This window comes from Petaurus breviceps, unplaced genomic scaffold, assembly GCF_028583685.1.
Source record: "Petaurus breviceps papuanus isolate PSGF00001 unplaced genomic scaffold, PetGlider_PUasm1.0 577, whole genome shotgun sequence".
Classification (NCBI taxonomy): domain Eukaryota; kingdom Metazoa; phylum Chordata; class Mammalia; order Diprotodontia; family Petauridae; genus Petaurus; species Petaurus breviceps.
The window spans coordinates 869,644-884,434 of record NW_027186389.1 but is presented as its reverse complement, the minus strand read 5'-3'; the positions used below and the strand labels follow the sequence as shown (position 1 = coordinate 884,434).

Genomic DNA, 14,791 nt, shown 5'->3' with positions numbered 1-14,791 from the left:
CCTGCCCCTCACCCCCTTTCACTGTACAGAGAAATTATTTATATATATATGTATAAATGTCTATTTAGTCCCCTCCCTCCTTTGCCCTCCCCTCCTCTGCCCTCCCCCCATGTACATAATGTATAGGAAAAGTCTATGTATGGGTGGGGGGTCCAGGGAGTGCTCCTGCTTCCAACAGACCTTTTCTTCAAGGGCCGTCCCCAGGCAGGGAGAGGCTGTGGTGGGTGGGGCAGGGGATCTCAGCTTGTTAATTATTTTTAATCTTATTTATTGTACATACCTTTGGGGAGGGACTTAGGGGAGGGGGACGAGAAGGGGTCTTGGCTCCGGCCCCCCCCTTTTCTACGTACAGCGCTTTGTGTCTGGTCCCTGGCCCAGCCCTGGCCCGCCTCACTCCAGTTTCTGAGTGTTGTCTGAATGTGGTTCTATTTTTTATCAGTCTGTCCACCCCCCACCCCTCCCCAACCCCTTCCTCTACCCTGTCGTCTCTCGCTCTGTCTTTCTCTCGGGCTTCTAAACAATTCACCTTGTATACACTGTGTACACAGAACCAGCCAGGCTCCCGAACAGCAACCACTTTATTTGCATGGGCTGGCCCTTGTGTGCCTCTGTCCTGCGCTGCGGTGGGGGGGAGGGGGGAGGGGACAAGGTAGTTCTTAGAAACCTTGGGGGGGGGGTGCATTTCCTATGATCCTGTAAAAATGGGAGCTATCCCAATGCTGCTGAAGCAGGGTGTGAGCCCCCCATCGCTGAAGACTTCCAAAGGAAAATGGGTGACCATTTGTTGGGATAGGGGCTTTGGAAGTGGGCAGGGATTGTGGCCTGGACCTCCCTCCCTAGTGGGGCTGGAAGTGACCTGCTCCCCCCCCCCCCAAGTAGGGGCTAGTCTCAGGCAGCAGCTGTGCCTTTAGGCTTTCCCTGTGCAAATGGAACCAGGAAGCATTGTCCAGCTGGTCATCTACTCCAGGGATTCTTGGGCGTGTTATAAGCTTGGTCATAGGTCCCTTCCCCAGGAATTGGTTGACACTCAGTCTGGTATTGGCAGTGATGTTTATTGAGAGATGGGGTGGCAGAGTATATACAATCGTGATTTTGAGGAAGAGAAGGAAGGTATGTGCTGTGAGGAAGGCACTGGGTGGCCCCGGCCCAGGGACCTGGGTGGTGTAGTGTAACTGGACATGGAGGGGCAGGAGTGAGGTGCTTCAGGGATTCCCCTGCACTCCTCCTTCCCCATAGTCAATCCATGCCATTGGCTAGGAGAGGTAACGGCCCCCTGTGGGGAAGGGCCCCAGGCAGCAAGACTGGTACAGAACCATCTCCCAAGGTGCTGCTCTGGTCCCCAAGGCAGAAGGGTTAAAGGAGGAGGCAGGGGCAACCACTGCTCCCAGCCTTCTTCCTGGGGGGACTGGGAGGACTGGGGGGCAGCTCTTGCTCCTGGTACTTCCTGTGGAGGAATATACTTCATTAAGGGGAGTCAGAGTGGGGCCTGAGAGTATGCAGGTACATATTATAGCAGTAATGGGGCTAGGGATGGGCTTGGGTGGCAACCATCCAGGTTACCAGGAAGGAGCACCAAGGCTTGAGGCAGATGTGGGAACCCCTGCTATTCACTAGGTTGGGGGGGCAATTCTTGGGGCTCATGGAGGGGGCACTGAGGCCATTTCTCACCGGACAGCTCTGACCAGCTGTTCAAAGGCTTCATCCACATTGAGCCGAAGTTTGGCCGATGCTTCAAAATAAGCTATGTGGCGGGAAGTACAGAAAGCTGAGGCCTCAGATCGGGGTACCTGTCTCTGGGTCTCCAGATCGGCTTTGTTGCCCACCAGCACGATGGGGAAATCATCTCTGTCCTTGACTCGGAGGATCTGAGTATGAAGCTTGCCTACTTCGTTAAAGCTGAGGCAGGGAAGGCAGACAGGGGAGCCAGGAAGCAGAGTTAAGCTGGGCACCCACTGCCCACCCCCTGCTGTTTCAGAGGTCCTGCCAACCACTGAGACCAGCTTTCAATCTTGCTCCGGCAGGTGCTAAAGCTAGCCCACAAGCCGTCCTTCCCTTAAGCGCCAAGGCTAGCCTTCACTCCTCCCCTCCTTCAAGTTCCAAAGCTGGTTGGTCCCTTCTGTAAGCACCGAGGCTAGCTCGGATGTTTTCATGCACCCTTTAGGGGCTGGGGCAGCTAGGTAGCTCACCTCTGCCGGTCATTGATAGCGTATACCAGCAGGAAGCCGTGGCCGGCTCTCATGTATTGCTCCCTCATGGCCCCAAATTCCTCTTGCCCGGCGGTGTCCAGGACTGGGGAGGGGCAAAAAGGGATTGGGGGGCCCTACACCTTCCTTCCAGCTCCCCCGCCCCACCGGCCGCAAATCTTCCCTCCCCCTCCCCAATAAGCCCCCTTCCCCCTCACTGTCCAGCCGCGCCGGGATCCCGTCTACACTGCACAGCTTGGTGTACGAGTCCTCGATGGTCGGGTCATAGTCGGACACGAAGTAGGACTGCCGGCGAAGGAATGGGAAATCAGGCCCGTCCGGGGAGCCCCCGCCCGCGCTCTCCCGCGTGTCTTCCCTTCCCCGAGGCTCTGCCTGTTCCAGTCCCTCCCTCCCTCCCCAGCCTGGGATGCGGCCAGATCCCGCTGTCGGCTCTGCCCGGAAGGGGGGAGCCCTCCCGCCTCCAGTTCCCGCCCTTCCTGCTGGGGCGGCCCCCCCCCTCCCCCCGGGCCAGGGCCAAGGCCGGGGACCGGATTCGGGGCTGGGGTGGAATGTGGCGGGGTCGGAGCAGGGGGACAGCAGGCACCAGCGCCGGGAGAATGGTTAGTGCGGCACGTGTGGAGGAGGTGCGCACAGCCCCGGGGGAGGGGCTCCAGGGGGCGGGGCTCCCGGGAGACCCGGGGCAGGGGCCGTGGTCGCCTGGGGTGGGGGGGGGGTGCCTGGGGAGGCGCCCTCCGCTACCTGGATGAACTGGATAGTGAGCGCGCTCTTGCCCACGCCGCCTCCTCCCACGACCACCAGCTTGTGCGTCTCCCCGGCCAGGGTCGGGGCCGAGAGGGCGCCCCCTGGACGGCCCCGCCCGCGCCCTTGCCCGGCTCCCGCTCCAGCCGCCGCCGCCGCCGCTACCCCGCTCATGTCGCCGGCCGCCGCTGCCGCCGCCGCCTCGGGGCCCAGGGAGGTGCCCGGCCCGGCCCGGCAGGGGCGGAGCAACGCTAATGAGGGCACGGGGGCGGAGCCATGCTAATGAGCACCGGAGGGCGCTCCCGGCCAAGCTACTAAGGTTCCAGGTGGAACGTCCAGGACCTTGGGAGGGGGGGCTGCGGAGCTACGCCATCGCGGTCAGCCAATGGGAGAAGGAACGCTCAGGACTATGTTAATGAGCTCGTGGAATTTCCTGGCTTGGGCGGGGCTGCGCTAAAGAGGGTCCATCCATTAGTTAGGGTCGGGGCGGTGTCCTGTCCGTGGAGGCGGGGCCGGGCAAACGACGGTTCCCTTCGGGTCCCTCCGGCCCAAGTTAAGTAGGGAGGCACAGGGAACTGACGGGACGAGGGGGAGGGGCTATGCTAATATAGTTGGGGCTTCGCCTTTATGGGGTCCCGGGAGGCGGGTTTATGAGAATGAGGGGGCGGGCTCTTGCTCCCGGCTGGGTCGTGAAGTCATCGCATTCCAAACTCATGAGTCCGGAGGCCAGAGACTGGAGGAAGGGGCGCCGCGGGTCCCCTAGTTGTGGGGCTGGGTCAAACCTTTTCCCATCCAAATATACCCCCCCCCCCTCTTCTTTATCTTACTGGATCTTACAGAAGGAAACGGAGGCCTAAAGAGGGCTGGCCCGCTCGTCTCAGTAAATGCTTGTTCCCTTCATCCCTCCCTCCCATCTCCCATCAGGGCCAGATCCTTTAGGATGGATGTGGCGACGGGGTCCCTGGAGGGAGGGTGAGAGCCAAGGCTGGGTGAGGCGATTCCCTTTGGTCTCCCTGTCCCTCAGCATCGCCTGACTACAACTCCCGAAGACCTTTGCTTGAGGGCTTTTTCCTTCCGTCCGCGCGCAGGGCACCGTGGGGTCGGATGGGAAGGGGGGGAGCCGCGCTCGGCCCTGCCAGCCCCACCTACCTTGCTCCCTTCCTCCCTGCCTCCCTCCCTAGCTTGGCTTGGCCTTCCCCCGCTTCCGCGCGTCAAGGAACTACACCTCCCGGCTGCACCCGCGTGCCACCGCGCTGCTCACCGGGAAGCACAGTTCCCCGGCCGTCTGCCTCGGGCGAGCGACGCGTCAGTGAGACTACATCTCCCGGCGTGCCCCGCGGCGGCGCGCGCTCGGCCCCGCCCCGCCGTCCCCCCCGGAGGAGCGAGCGAGAGGAGATCGAGACGACAGGAGAGAGAGGAGGCCGCGGAGCTAGGAGGCGGAGGCGGAGGAGGAGGAGGAGGAGGCAGTGGAGGAGGAGGAGGAGGAGGAGCGGCGGCGAGCGGGTGAGGGGCGGACGGGCTCGGGGAAGGACGAGCGGAGGGAGGGCCGGACGGGGCAGGGAAGGAAGCGCCGAGGCCCAGGCCGCTGCCGCCGCCGCCGCCGCCGCCGCCGCCGCCGCCGCCGGGGTAAGATGGCCGCCCGGCCCAGGCCCCCGAGCGGAGCAGCGCCGCGGTGGACGCGGCCCGGCCTGTCGACGCGGCCGCCGGAGCACGGGGGGAGGGGCTCACGGCCTGGGGCGCGGCCGGGGGGGTCGCGCAGGGCCTGGCGATCGCAGGCCCCCCCGGCGCCCCCAAGAGCCCCCTGGGCCGGGCCGGCCGGTGCGGACGTGCAGCTGGACCCCTCGAGGCCGGGCCGTCCGGCTGGGGGCCGCTGCATAGGAGACCCTTGGCTTGTTGGGCTGTGCAGGGTGGCCCCCAGATGGGGGCCCTCGGGCTGTGTCTCTGGGCGGCGGGGCTCCTTCCCAAGGGCCAGGGGCAGGGCTGCCACGGAGGTGGGGAAGGGGCAGAGGGCACAGAGAGGGGCGCCCAGCTGTCAGAGGGCGTTTGTGGGCTGTGGCACCCCAGGTTGAGGGGCCGGGACGGAGCGCCCCGTCCAGGGAGTGGGCATGCCCCCCAGAGTGTGCTGGTGGGGGCGGGGGCAGCGGAAAGGCATTGACGAGGGCCGAGCGGAAGACAAGGGGTGAATGGTCCGGGGTTTTAAGGAAATCAACCGTTTCACACCCCACCCCCCCAAATGTGTGGAGGAGCACACTAAAGCCCAGGTTGGGGTCTCTGCCCCCCACCGGCCTGCCCTTCCGGCCTTTCTGGCAGAACTTGAGCTTCTGGGGGGTAGAGCTCATAAATGGGGAAGGGGCTGGCCAGGTGTGAGATGGAACATGGGGAGTTCGGGGGAGATGGGGGGCTATTAGTGGAGGTCTTTATGAGAATTTGCAGGAGACCCTAGTGACAGTGTTGGGGTAAGAAATAGGTGATTTCTATGTGAGTTTGGGTATCCCTGGAGGCCTGAGAAAGCTATGTGGGGCAAGAGGGGTCACCTGTAGCCATCTGAGGAGGGCGAGGTTCTCTGTGGGAAGTAGGGGGGCCTTTGGGATCAGGAGAGGCGGATGAGGTTGGGATGGAGGGGTCTGGAGGTGGCTGGTTTGGCAGTGGAGGTTAGGAATTCCTCTGGGGCCTGAATGTCATTAGGAGTAAGAAATGAAGGAGCTCTTGGGGCTGAGGGATGTCCCTGTGGGGCTGGGTCAGAGACTGGCTGGGACAGGTGGGCAGCAAAGGAAAGGGTTTGCTTTTTGGGGGGGATCGCCTGCCCAGCAGCCCCTCGCTTCCTCAGGTGACCATGGAGGATGAGGAGGAGCCAAGAGGTGCCTCGGGGGAGGAGGCTCACGATGAGAGGAGAGAGGTCCCTGGCCTGCCTGACAGAGACCCTGCCCTGACCCCTAGCCCAGCCCCCTTGCCCTCAGCCATCATCCTGGTGAGTGGGTTAAGTGTGGGTGACCCCTGGGTCGCTGGGCAGAGAATGTCTGCGGGACCAGACTTCTGAAGGATTTTCTTCTCTCCCGTTTCCCAGCGGGCTCTCCAGCAGGCAGTAGGGAGTTCACTGCAGGGGGAGCTGAGCAATGAGAAAGGTAGGGAGCATTTGGGGTTGTGGTTTGGCTTTCTCACAGTTATCTGATAATTTTGACCCCTCCTCAGGCTTCTGCTGGCCCTGGCCTTGATCCCCTGCCCTGATCTCTCTTTCTTCCCCCCCCCCCCCAGATGTTCCTCGAGTTCGGGGTCCCCGAAGGAAACGCTGCCGGAGCCCCAGAGCTGAGCTTTGCCTCAGGGGAGCAGGCAGGACTGATGCTGCTGCTGTGAGTTTGGGGGCTGGGTGGTGGCTCCCTGGGGGGAGCTGGGGACTCTCTGCCAGAGTCCCGGATGGCTTAAGGTCCTAGGGATGCTCCTTGAAGAGTCAGACTCCTCTGGTTACAGGTGGTGGACCTTGTTGCCCAGAGCTTTTTGGCTGGGCTCATGGGAGTGCTTGAGCCCGTGGACTCCTGGATCCCAGGCCGGCTGGACCTCCCAGCTGTAGAGTGAGTGGTGGAACTGGAGGGAAAGTTGCAGCTGGGTGGGGCCAGGATGGGGTAAGCTTGTCCTTTGATCCTGTCATCCTTTCCCCTGCAGGGAGGAGCCGGCTGAGATGCTGGAGCTGGTGGCTGAGGTCCATCTGGGAGATGGAGCTCCTCTTTCTGTACCCATCTCCCATCCACTCCACAGCAGCCGGGCCTGGCGGGTCAGCAAGTCAGGTGACCGGAGTGGGGAGCCAGGGTGGGAGGGGAGGGCTGCTTGGGAGAAGCCACGACCTTTCACCCTCATGGTGTCCCATTCCCTCCCTGCCTCCCACAGGGTCTCTGCTGCAGCCTGGCTTCCTGGGCCCTACCAGTGCCTCCTCCCGTCTCCCGCTGCTGACCATGGGCACAGGAGATGGGGGGCCAGCCCCACCACCGGCCCCCTCCTCTACCTCCTCCTCTCCTTCGTCCTCCCCACGGTCCTCATCGTCCTCCCCCCCACCCCCGCCACCTCCTCCTGCAGCTCCGCGCTATGACATCTATGACCCTTTTCACCCTACGGATGAGGCTTATTCCCCACCGCCTGCACCCGAGCAGAAATATGACCCCTTTGAGCCCACGGGCTCCAACCCTAGCTCCTCAGGGGGTACACCGTCTCCTGGGGAAGAGGAGGAAGAAGAGGAGGAGGAGGAAGAGGAAGAAGAAGAAGAGGAGGAGGAGGAAGAAGAGGAAGAGGATGAGGAAGGCCTTTCACACAGCATCAGTCGCATCTCAGAGACTCTGGCAGGCATCTATGATGATAACAGTCTGAGCCAGGATTTCCCCAGTGGGGAGAGCCCTGGGCCAGAGCCTCCACCCCCAACAGGCTCTGGTTCCCCACCCCAGGCCGACTCAACCCGGGTGGAGGGTGGCCCCCCACGCCGACGGGTCTTTGTGGTGGGGGCTGAGGCAGAGGCTTCAAGAGGGGAGGGCAAGGTGTCCCTGGAGGTTGTTACCACTGGGGCCCCCTTCCCTCCAGCTGCCCCACCTCTAGACTCTGAGATTGAGGAAGGGGAGATTGTGCAGCCAGAGGAGGAGCTGCGCTTTGCCCCCGTGGCCCTGTTCCGTGGAGCTGGGGGCCGAGCACCCCGGCCAGCTCCCCCTCCTGCTGGTGCTGCTGCCACTGCCCCAGCTACACCCCTGCCCCCTCCGCCAGCTCGGGGTCCTGAGGGCGATGACTTCTTGTCTCTGCACGCAGAATCTGATGGTGAGGGGGCCCTGCAGGTAGACCTGGGTGACCCTGTCCCCACTGTGCCTCCTGCAACGTCCTCTGACCCCCGCTGGACCGGTTTGGATCTACGGCGCAAGATCCTGACCCAGCGTCGGGAGCGCTATAGGCAGCGGTCTCCCTCCCCAGCCGCAGCCCCTGCCGCCCCACCACAGCCGCCCAGGAAGAAATCCAAGCGGGATCACAAGCGGGAGGCCAAGGAGACACCGGCCCCGCCGGCCCCACCTAGCCCCCCAGCCCCTGTGGCCTGGGACCCCAAGAAGCACCGGTCACGGGACCACAAGCCTAGTTCTCGCTCCTCACGCCGCCGGTCGCGCTCCCGCTCCCCACGGCCACGGTCCTCTTGGTCGCCGAGCTCTGAGAGGAGGAGAGGGGGACGCCGGTCCCGGTCCCGAGAGAAGCGGAGGAGACGACGGCGAAGGTCGTCCGCGTCGCCCCCTCCAACTTCCTCGTCCTCCAGGCGGGAGCGGCACCGGACCAAACACCGCAGCGATGGCAGCAGCAAGAAGAAGAAGAAGCGGTCTCGGTCAAGGGGCGAGAAGCGGGGTGGGGGGGACCCTGAAAAGGTGTCAGTGGCTGGGACAGAGAGGGAGAGCCGGCGGCGGGGGGCTGTGCCCCCATCCATTCAGGACCTCACGGACCATGATCTCTTTTCCATCAAGCGGACCATCACAGTGGGGAGGGCCGAGAAGCCCACGTCCCGCTCGGCCTCCGTGGCCGGGAGCGGCCCTGCCCCAGCCTCGCCCCTGCCCAAGCGGGAGGTTCTTTATGACTCAGAAGGGCTGAGCTGTGAGGAAAGGGGGGGTGGGGGTGGGAAGGGTTCTAGTGAGAAGGAGCGCAAACGCTCAGCAGCCCTGGCCCCCCGTGAGAAGGGGAGGAAGAAGGCGACTTCCTCAGAGGGTGCAGAGCGCGAGCGGGACAAAGGGTCCAAGAAGGCCCGGCCGTCCTCAGGCAAAGAAGCTGCCCCCAAGACTGCCAGTGGGGGCAGCGGGCGCAAGGTCAAGCTTCAGTCCAAGGTGGCAGTCCTGATCCGAGAGGGGGTCAGCAGCACAACCTCTGCCAAGGAGGTGGCCACGGCGACAGCCCCCAGCTCCATAGGGGTCAAGTTTAGCCGTGACCGCGAGAGCCGCTCTCCCTTCTTAAAGGCTGATGAGAAAGCATCTGGTGAGCCTGGCAAAGGGGTGGTCCCTGGAGGCCCCAAGCTCAAGAAGGCCAAAATCAAGGCTAAGACTGGCCTCAAAAAGGTCAAAGGGTCAAAGGTGAAGACGAAAGGCACCAAAACTAAGAAGAAGAAGGCTGGTGGAAGCAGCACTGGGACGACCCTGAAGAAGTCCAAGGCTGATAGCTGTAGCCAGGCTGGACCCAAGGGAGCTGAGGAGACCTCTTGGTCAGGGGAGGAACGGGCCCCAGGCAAGCCTCCCAGTCCCCCTACGCCAAAGGCAGCCCCACCGCCCCCGGCCCTCACTCCTGACTCACAGACTGTGGACAGCAGCTGCAAGACACCCGATGTGTCCTTCTTGCCTGAGGAACCAGCCAGGACTGGAGGCCGGGGTCGAGGCCGAGGAGACCAGGAAGATGGGGAGGAGGAGGAGGAGGAGGAGGAAGAAGAAGAGGAGCAGCCTGGCACCACCACAGCCTCTGGGGGAGGAGGAGCAGCCGGAGCAGCAGGGCCAGGCGGGATGGGCACAGCCGAGGCTGCGCCGGAGGAGGGGCCCCCGGCCCGGACCCCCCAACCCCCAGCACCCCCACCTTCCATGCCTTGGAATTTGCCAGCTGGGGTGGATTGTGCCACCAGCGGTGTGTTGGCCTGTGAGTCAGGGCTGATCCAGAGGGGAGTGGGGATGGGTTGGGGCAGCAGGAAGCATGTGGAAGGGTTTAGGGCTGCAGTAAGGAGAGCTTGGAGCCAGTAGAAGGGCCTGGGAGGTGGTGTGGGCCCAGACTGAGGAGGAGACTAGGCCCAGCATTCGATGAGCCGGGTTGGCCCATTATGTTTCCTGGTCTCTCTCCCTAGTGACTGCTTTGCTCTTCAAGATGGAGGAAGCCAATCTGGCCAGCCGGGCCAAGGCCCAGGAGCTAATCCAGGCCACCAACCAGGTGGGGATCTGTCAGGGGCCACGAAGCACTGGGGATGGACTGGGGGGCCCTGAGCATCAGCCTTCATCTTCACTTTCCCCACAGATCCTCAGCCATGCAAAGCCACCCTCGGCCTTGGGTGGGGCTCAGGCCCCAGGTGGGACTGTGTTGGGGCTCCCCCCTGGGCCTTCAGGCTACCTGCTTCACGGTGGGGGCAGCATGGGGCTGCCTTTGGGTGCTTGCAGCTCCTCTCCCCCTTCACCTGGAGGCTTGGCTGGGGGCCCTGACCGCAGGGAAGGCAGCAGCAGCTCCGATGGGCGAATGGACACGGACAAAGTAAGTGCCCCTGGAGTGGAGTGCCCCTGGAGTGGGATGGCTCCCAGGGAGGTCAAGGGGACTGGCAGGGCCTCCCCTCCCCCTGACCTGTGTCCTGGCCTCAGGCCCAAAGTTAGGATCCTGGCAGATCTAGTCTGCTGGAGAGAGCAAGTTTTGGGGATTCAGAGGGGGCCGGCAGGCTTCCTAGTGAAGGTGGTGTTGGAGTTGGGGCGTAAAGGAAGCCTGCAAGGTCAGTAGTTGGAGCGATTGGAGGGTGTTCCAGGCCTGTGGGATGGCCAGAGAGGATGCTCAGAGCCGAGAGGTGGAATGGCCTGGAGTCTGGGGGCACTTTATTCAAGAATGTGTGTTGGGGAGTGAGGAGCAATGGGACCGGAATGGCAGGTGGGGCCTGGGCTCTGAAGGGCACCAAAGGCGAGAGGCCACAGGGAGTCACTGTAGTTTATGGAGCGGGGGGTGATATGGTCAGGTCTATGCTTAAGGAAAATTACTTTGTTTTTTTTTTTAATTTTAATTTTTATTTGTTTGTTTTGGGGAGGGGGGAAGGCAAGGCAATTGGGGTTAAGTGACTTGCTTTAGGTCACATGGCTAGTTAAGTGTCAGACGCTGGATTTGGAGTCAGGTCTTCCTGACTCCAGGGCCAATACTCTAGTCACTGCTCCACCCAGCCGCCCCGGAAAATCTGGAGGCAGCCCTTCCCCTGCAGCTGCTGCTTGTAGCCCAGGGTGGGGTCGGGGTCAGAGGAGAGGCGGGGGCATGCTCGAGATGCTGGCCCTGGCACCACATCAGATCCATCAGATCTGGGGGGAGAGAGGCAGGAGGCCAGGGGGTGGCCTCCATAGTCGTGGGGAAGGCGGTGGAGCTGGGTGCTTGAGGGCTAAGGAGCATGACTTCAGTTTGGACACACTGAATCAAAGATGTTCTGTTTGAGATGGCTGAAAGTCAGTTGGGCTTAGGGGTCAGCGGAAGAAAAAAAGTAGATTGAGAATGGTCAGCATAGAGATGGTTGTTAAATCCATGGGCCCTGAGGAGATCCCCAAGTGAAGTCTCATGGAGGGGAAAGAAAAGAGGGTCCAGGACAGAGCCCCGAGGTGCCTCATGGTGAGAGGGCCTGTTTAGGGGAGCAGTTAGGCCAGGGAGAAGGAGGCAGAGAGAGAAGGCAGGCCCAGAGAGGGGAGGAGATGAGAAGGCTGCACCTTTGGCCACTGCCCTTGGGCTGCTGGCTGTGGTGGGGCAGCGCCCCTTGGCCTCCTGCTGAGCCTCAGCCCGGCCTGTGTATGTCCCAGTACCTGAAGAAGCTGCACACGCAGGAGCGGGCCGTGGAGGAGGTGAAGCTGGCCATCAAACCCTACTACCAGAAGAAAGACATTACCAAGGAAGAGTACAAAGATATCCTGAGGAAGGCAGTGCACAAGGTAGGGGAGGGAGAGGGTAGGGCCGGACAGGGGCGGCCTGTCTGGGCCTGAGCTCGCCTTGACTGTGACCTCCCTGCTACCAGATCTGTCACAGCAAGAGTGGGGAAATCAACCCCGTGAAGGTGAGCAACCTGGTCCGGGCCTACGTCCAGCGGTACCGCTACTTCCGCAAGCATGGCCGCAAGCCTGGCGACGCTTCCGGGCCTTCTAGGCAGTCCAAGGAGCCCGCGCCTCCTGACAAGTGTGGCCCGGTCTTGCCCGTGCCCCCGCTCTGAGCCCTGCCTCTCTGGGCCCAGACGTATTTATGTCTCTCCTCATTACCCCCCATGGCCACAGCTGTGTAGGATTGGGGGGTGCTAGGGGAGGGGACCCATCTGGCCCACTTCTGCCATCCTTGTGCCCTCTCCTCTCCAGCCCTAGTTAAGGATTTCATGAAATGTTACACCCTCTAGCTTTGCCTCTGGCCCCTTCTTTTTCCTGGGGTCACACAGGGAGATGGGGAGGGTACTGGAGGCTGGCTGGACCTGTGGAGGGAACGGAGGAGTCTCTTTTCCCCTGGGGCTGTGGGTATGTGTATCGCACCCTCCCAGTTACATCCCAGAGCTCAGCTTCTGGAAGGGCCGCAGGCATCCCCATGTCGATCCTTGTGGTGGATACAGGCCTGAGGCCAGCCCACACTCAGAAAGGTGGGGGACCCTGGGGCTCAAGGTCCCTTCCTTAAGTTGGGAGGCGGGAGCTGCCTCACTGCACAGAACAAAGACGTGTCCAAGGTTGTGTGGTAACTGAAGAGACACAAATGTCAACTCTTTTATTTTGTAGGGAGGGTACAGGCTCAGAGATGGGGGTCATGGTGGTTTGCCTTGGGGTCCCCAAGACTGGAGAGGGGGTGGAGCCAGGCATTGCATCTGGGCTGAGAAGAAGAGAGAGCTCAGCAGTGAGCCCCAGACTCCCACTGCATGCTGTGCGCCAGTCCCTGCAGGTAGTCGTGGAGGTGGGCAGGTGCCAGGGACAGGGAGAGGCTGCCAGAGATGTGCAGGTCTACCTCTTCCAGTGAGGATGCTCCCCCAGCCTGGGCCACCTCATGGAGTGCCCTCAGTGCAGTGGGTACCACCTAGAGAAGAGAGAGTGGCTAAAAAGGGGAAGAAGCCTCCCTCCCAACCAGAGGAAGTGATGGCAGTGCCAAGGGCCTCAGTCTTCTCCATGTATTCATTAAGGTTCAGCCCTTCAAGCTCCCGGACTTCAGTGACCCTCCCTTGGCCCAGTGGTTGGCTAGGTCTGGGCACAGAGCTAGAATTGAAACCCAGATCCTAAGGGCAGAGCCTCCTGTGCTCACTGGTGTTCATGGAAGCACCAGTCTGGACACCACTCCACCCCCTTGGCACAGAGGAAGGCACTTGTCTGGTGTCACTTAAGTAATAGAACAGGGAATTACAGCTAGATTCCCCAACTCTGGGCCTTCAGTGGCTAGTGGTAAGAAGCTGTCCCCTGAAATCGGAGTGTCCTCCTCTGGGTCTGTGGGGGCACCTTGACCATGACAAGCTTCTTGGTCCATAGCTGCGACTCTGTAGGCCAAGACTCCCCGAGGCAGAACCAGAGAGTGTACTGGGGTGAGCGGTGACTGCCTTGCAGGAAGGAGATCAGGTCTGAGGGCACAGAAAAGAACGAGGGTGCTCCAGCAGGGGCACTCACCAGGCCTGACCTGCCCAGCCAGCCCAGCCTCGCCCAGCCTCACCATTCACGAACTCGGGAATGTAGCAGACTTGCTGGCCAGCTCTTTCCTTGGTCACTTCCTTCCCTGTGGCCCCAGGGGATGCCTGCTCTCCCAGGGCCCAGTGGGCCCCACAGTGGCCCAGGCGCTGTGCCCTCAATTCAGTCTGGGAGGTCCACAGGGCCAGTCCAGCCCCAAGGCTGCCCAGTACCCTGCTGATAAAATGTGCTGCCCGCTGGTCAGTGAGGGTACTGCTCGGTTCAGGCAGGGCCAGTGGTGTTCCTTCAAGCTCCATCCAGGTCTCAGCCCCTGGGCCTGGCCCTACCAACCTGAGGCCTTTGAGGCAAAAAAGACATTTCTGAAGGACTTGGCGGCCCCGGTAGAAGGCTGTCACCTCATACTCGGACTCTGGAGAAAGATGGGCAGATCTGAAGACCCCAGGCATCTGGAAGGCCCCACTTCCCTCCCTTGAAGAGCAAGACCTCTCGCTCCCCAGCTGGCTTGTACTCACGGAGGCCACTGGCAAAAAGTGGCATTAAGGGGTTGCAGGACAGGGCTGGTTCTGGTGTCTGGGGGAGCTGCTCCAGGTTAGAGCTGGTGCTGAAGGCTAGGGGAGGAGCAAAGGTCAGCTCAGCTGGGGAAGAGCGAAGGCAGGAGCCCATGGGTTTGGCTGCAGCTCCACTCGGGCCTACCTCCGAACTGGTCCTGCTGCTGCTGCTGAGTGGACAGGCTCAGGGCCCCCATGATCTCCTGGATGGCCTCTTCCTGCAGAGGGGAGCGCAGAGGTGGTACCATGGAGAGCGGCTGAGCCCGGGTCCTCCCACCTGCACTGCCGGCCAAGCCGGGCCCTAACCTGGTCTTCGAGTTCGGCGGTGGGGCCGGCCTCGCAGCCCTCCCCATCCCCTGGCAAGAACTCGTAGATCTTGTGGGGGTTCTCCTCGTCCCGGCTGTGGTTGCTGACCACGCGCAGATTCTTCTTGCGGTCCAGGGCTGCCCGAAAATTACGCTTCCACGTGGCCGGGTCAGGCATATCGATACCAGGCCGATAGCAGCCACTGGCTTCCGCCCATGCCTGGCAGGCCGGGGTGGGCATGGGGCAGGTGGCAAAATATGGCTTCTCCGTGGCCCACCCTACCCCAGGGTATGCAGTCCACCCATGAGGGGGCATGGCCCAGCTCCTCCCAGCCCAAGGGAGTCAGGGTCACCCCCCCCCCCCACACACACACACCCCATGGGAGGTCTGGCCCAGCCTCTCCCACTGAAAAGGAGTCGTGGTCACATGGGGGCAGGGCCACGCCCCCCCAACGGAGGCCTTGTCCAGCCCCTCCCACCTCGGGGAATCGGGGCCAAGGCCCCCCACACCAAGGGAGCCAGGATCACACCCCCCCCCCCCCCCCCCCCCCCCCCCCCCTGCGATGCACCCCCCGCCCCCCCCCCCCACACAAAAAGGTACGTCCGCTCGGGGGGGCGGCCGCCCCCCCCCCCGGAGCGGGCCGCCGCCCCCCCCCCCC

The 14,791-nt window shown here is 62.5% G+C and overlaps 5 protein-coding genes across 10 annotated transcripts in view; 2 read left to right on the top strand and 3 right to left on the bottom strand.

Annotated features, from left to right (window-relative positions):
• Positions 1-109, bottom strand: part of NOSIP (nitric oxide synthase interacting protein) — a 23,181-nt gene extending 23,072 nt beyond the window's left edge. The window contains exon 1 of the mRNA XM_069103363.1: positions 106-109. The gene's annotated coding sequence lies outside the window, so the exon portion shown is untranslated. The remainder of the gene's footprint in view (positions 1-105) is intronic.
• Positions 1-587, top strand: part of PRR12 (proline rich 12) — an 11,368-nt gene extending 10,781 nt beyond the window's left edge. The window contains 1 exon segment of the mRNA XM_069103353.1: positions 1-587. This exon segment is cut by the window's left edge and continues 89 nt beyond it. Coding sequence (XP_068959454.1) covers positions 1-298 — 298 coding nt within the window. The 3' untranslated portion in view covers positions 299-587.
• Positions 588-1,033: 446 nt separating this feature from the next.
• On the bottom strand, positions 1,034-3,131 carry RRAS (RAS related). Its single transcript, XM_069103342.1, has 5 exons — positions 2,943-3,131; positions 2,402-2,489; positions 2,187-2,289; positions 1,669-1,896; positions 1,034-1,444 (listed from the first exon to the last, which is right to left on the bottom strand). The coding sequence occupies exons 1-5, from the start codon at positions 3,114-3,116 to the stop codon at positions 1,354-1,356; spliced, it is 684 nt and encodes a 227-aa protein (XP_068959443.1). The 5' UTR covers positions 3,117-3,131; the 3' UTR covers positions 1,034-1,353.
• A 1,166-nt stretch (positions 3,132-4,297) lies between these two features.
• SCAF1 (SR-related CTD associated factor 1) lies at positions 4,298-12,023 on the top strand. The gene is made up of 11 exons (XM_069103334.1): positions 4,298-4,445; positions 5,770-5,910; positions 6,007-6,064; positions 6,195-6,289; positions 6,408-6,508; positions 6,600-6,721; positions 6,822-9,560; positions 9,763-9,845; positions 9,930-10,160; positions 11,444-11,572; positions 11,656-12,023. The coding sequence occupies exons 2-11, from the start codon at positions 5,776-5,778 to the stop codon at positions 11,845-11,847; spliced, it is 3,885 nt and encodes a 1,294-aa protein (XP_068959435.1). The 5' UTR covers positions 4,298-4,445; positions 5,770-5,775; the 3' UTR covers positions 11,848-12,023.
• A 320-nt stretch (positions 12,024-12,343) lies between these two features.
• IRF3 (interferon regulatory factor 3) overlaps positions 12,344-14,791 on the bottom strand; it is a 3,180-nt gene continuing 732 nt past the window's right edge. For 3 of the 6 annotated variants that reach the window (XM_069103335.1, XM_069103337.1, XM_069103336.1), the window contains 6 exons: positions 14,134-14,352; positions 13,973-14,045; positions 13,792-13,887; positions 13,305-13,688; positions 13,097-13,215; positions 12,344-12,683 (listed from right to left, as the gene is read on the bottom strand). In XM_069103335.1, coding sequence (XP_068959436.1) covers positions 12,501-12,683; positions 13,097-13,215; positions 13,305-13,688; positions 13,792-13,887; positions 13,973-14,045; positions 14,134-14,352 — 1,074 coding nt within the window. In that variant the 3' untranslated portion in view covers positions 12,344-12,500. Of the gene's footprint in view, positions 12,684-13,004; positions 13,216-13,304; positions 13,689-13,791; positions 13,888-13,972; positions 14,046-14,133; positions 14,353-14,791 lie in introns of all 6 variants that reach the window. The other 3 variants (XM_069103338.1, XM_069103339.1, XM_069103340.1) reach the window with 3 other exon arrangements.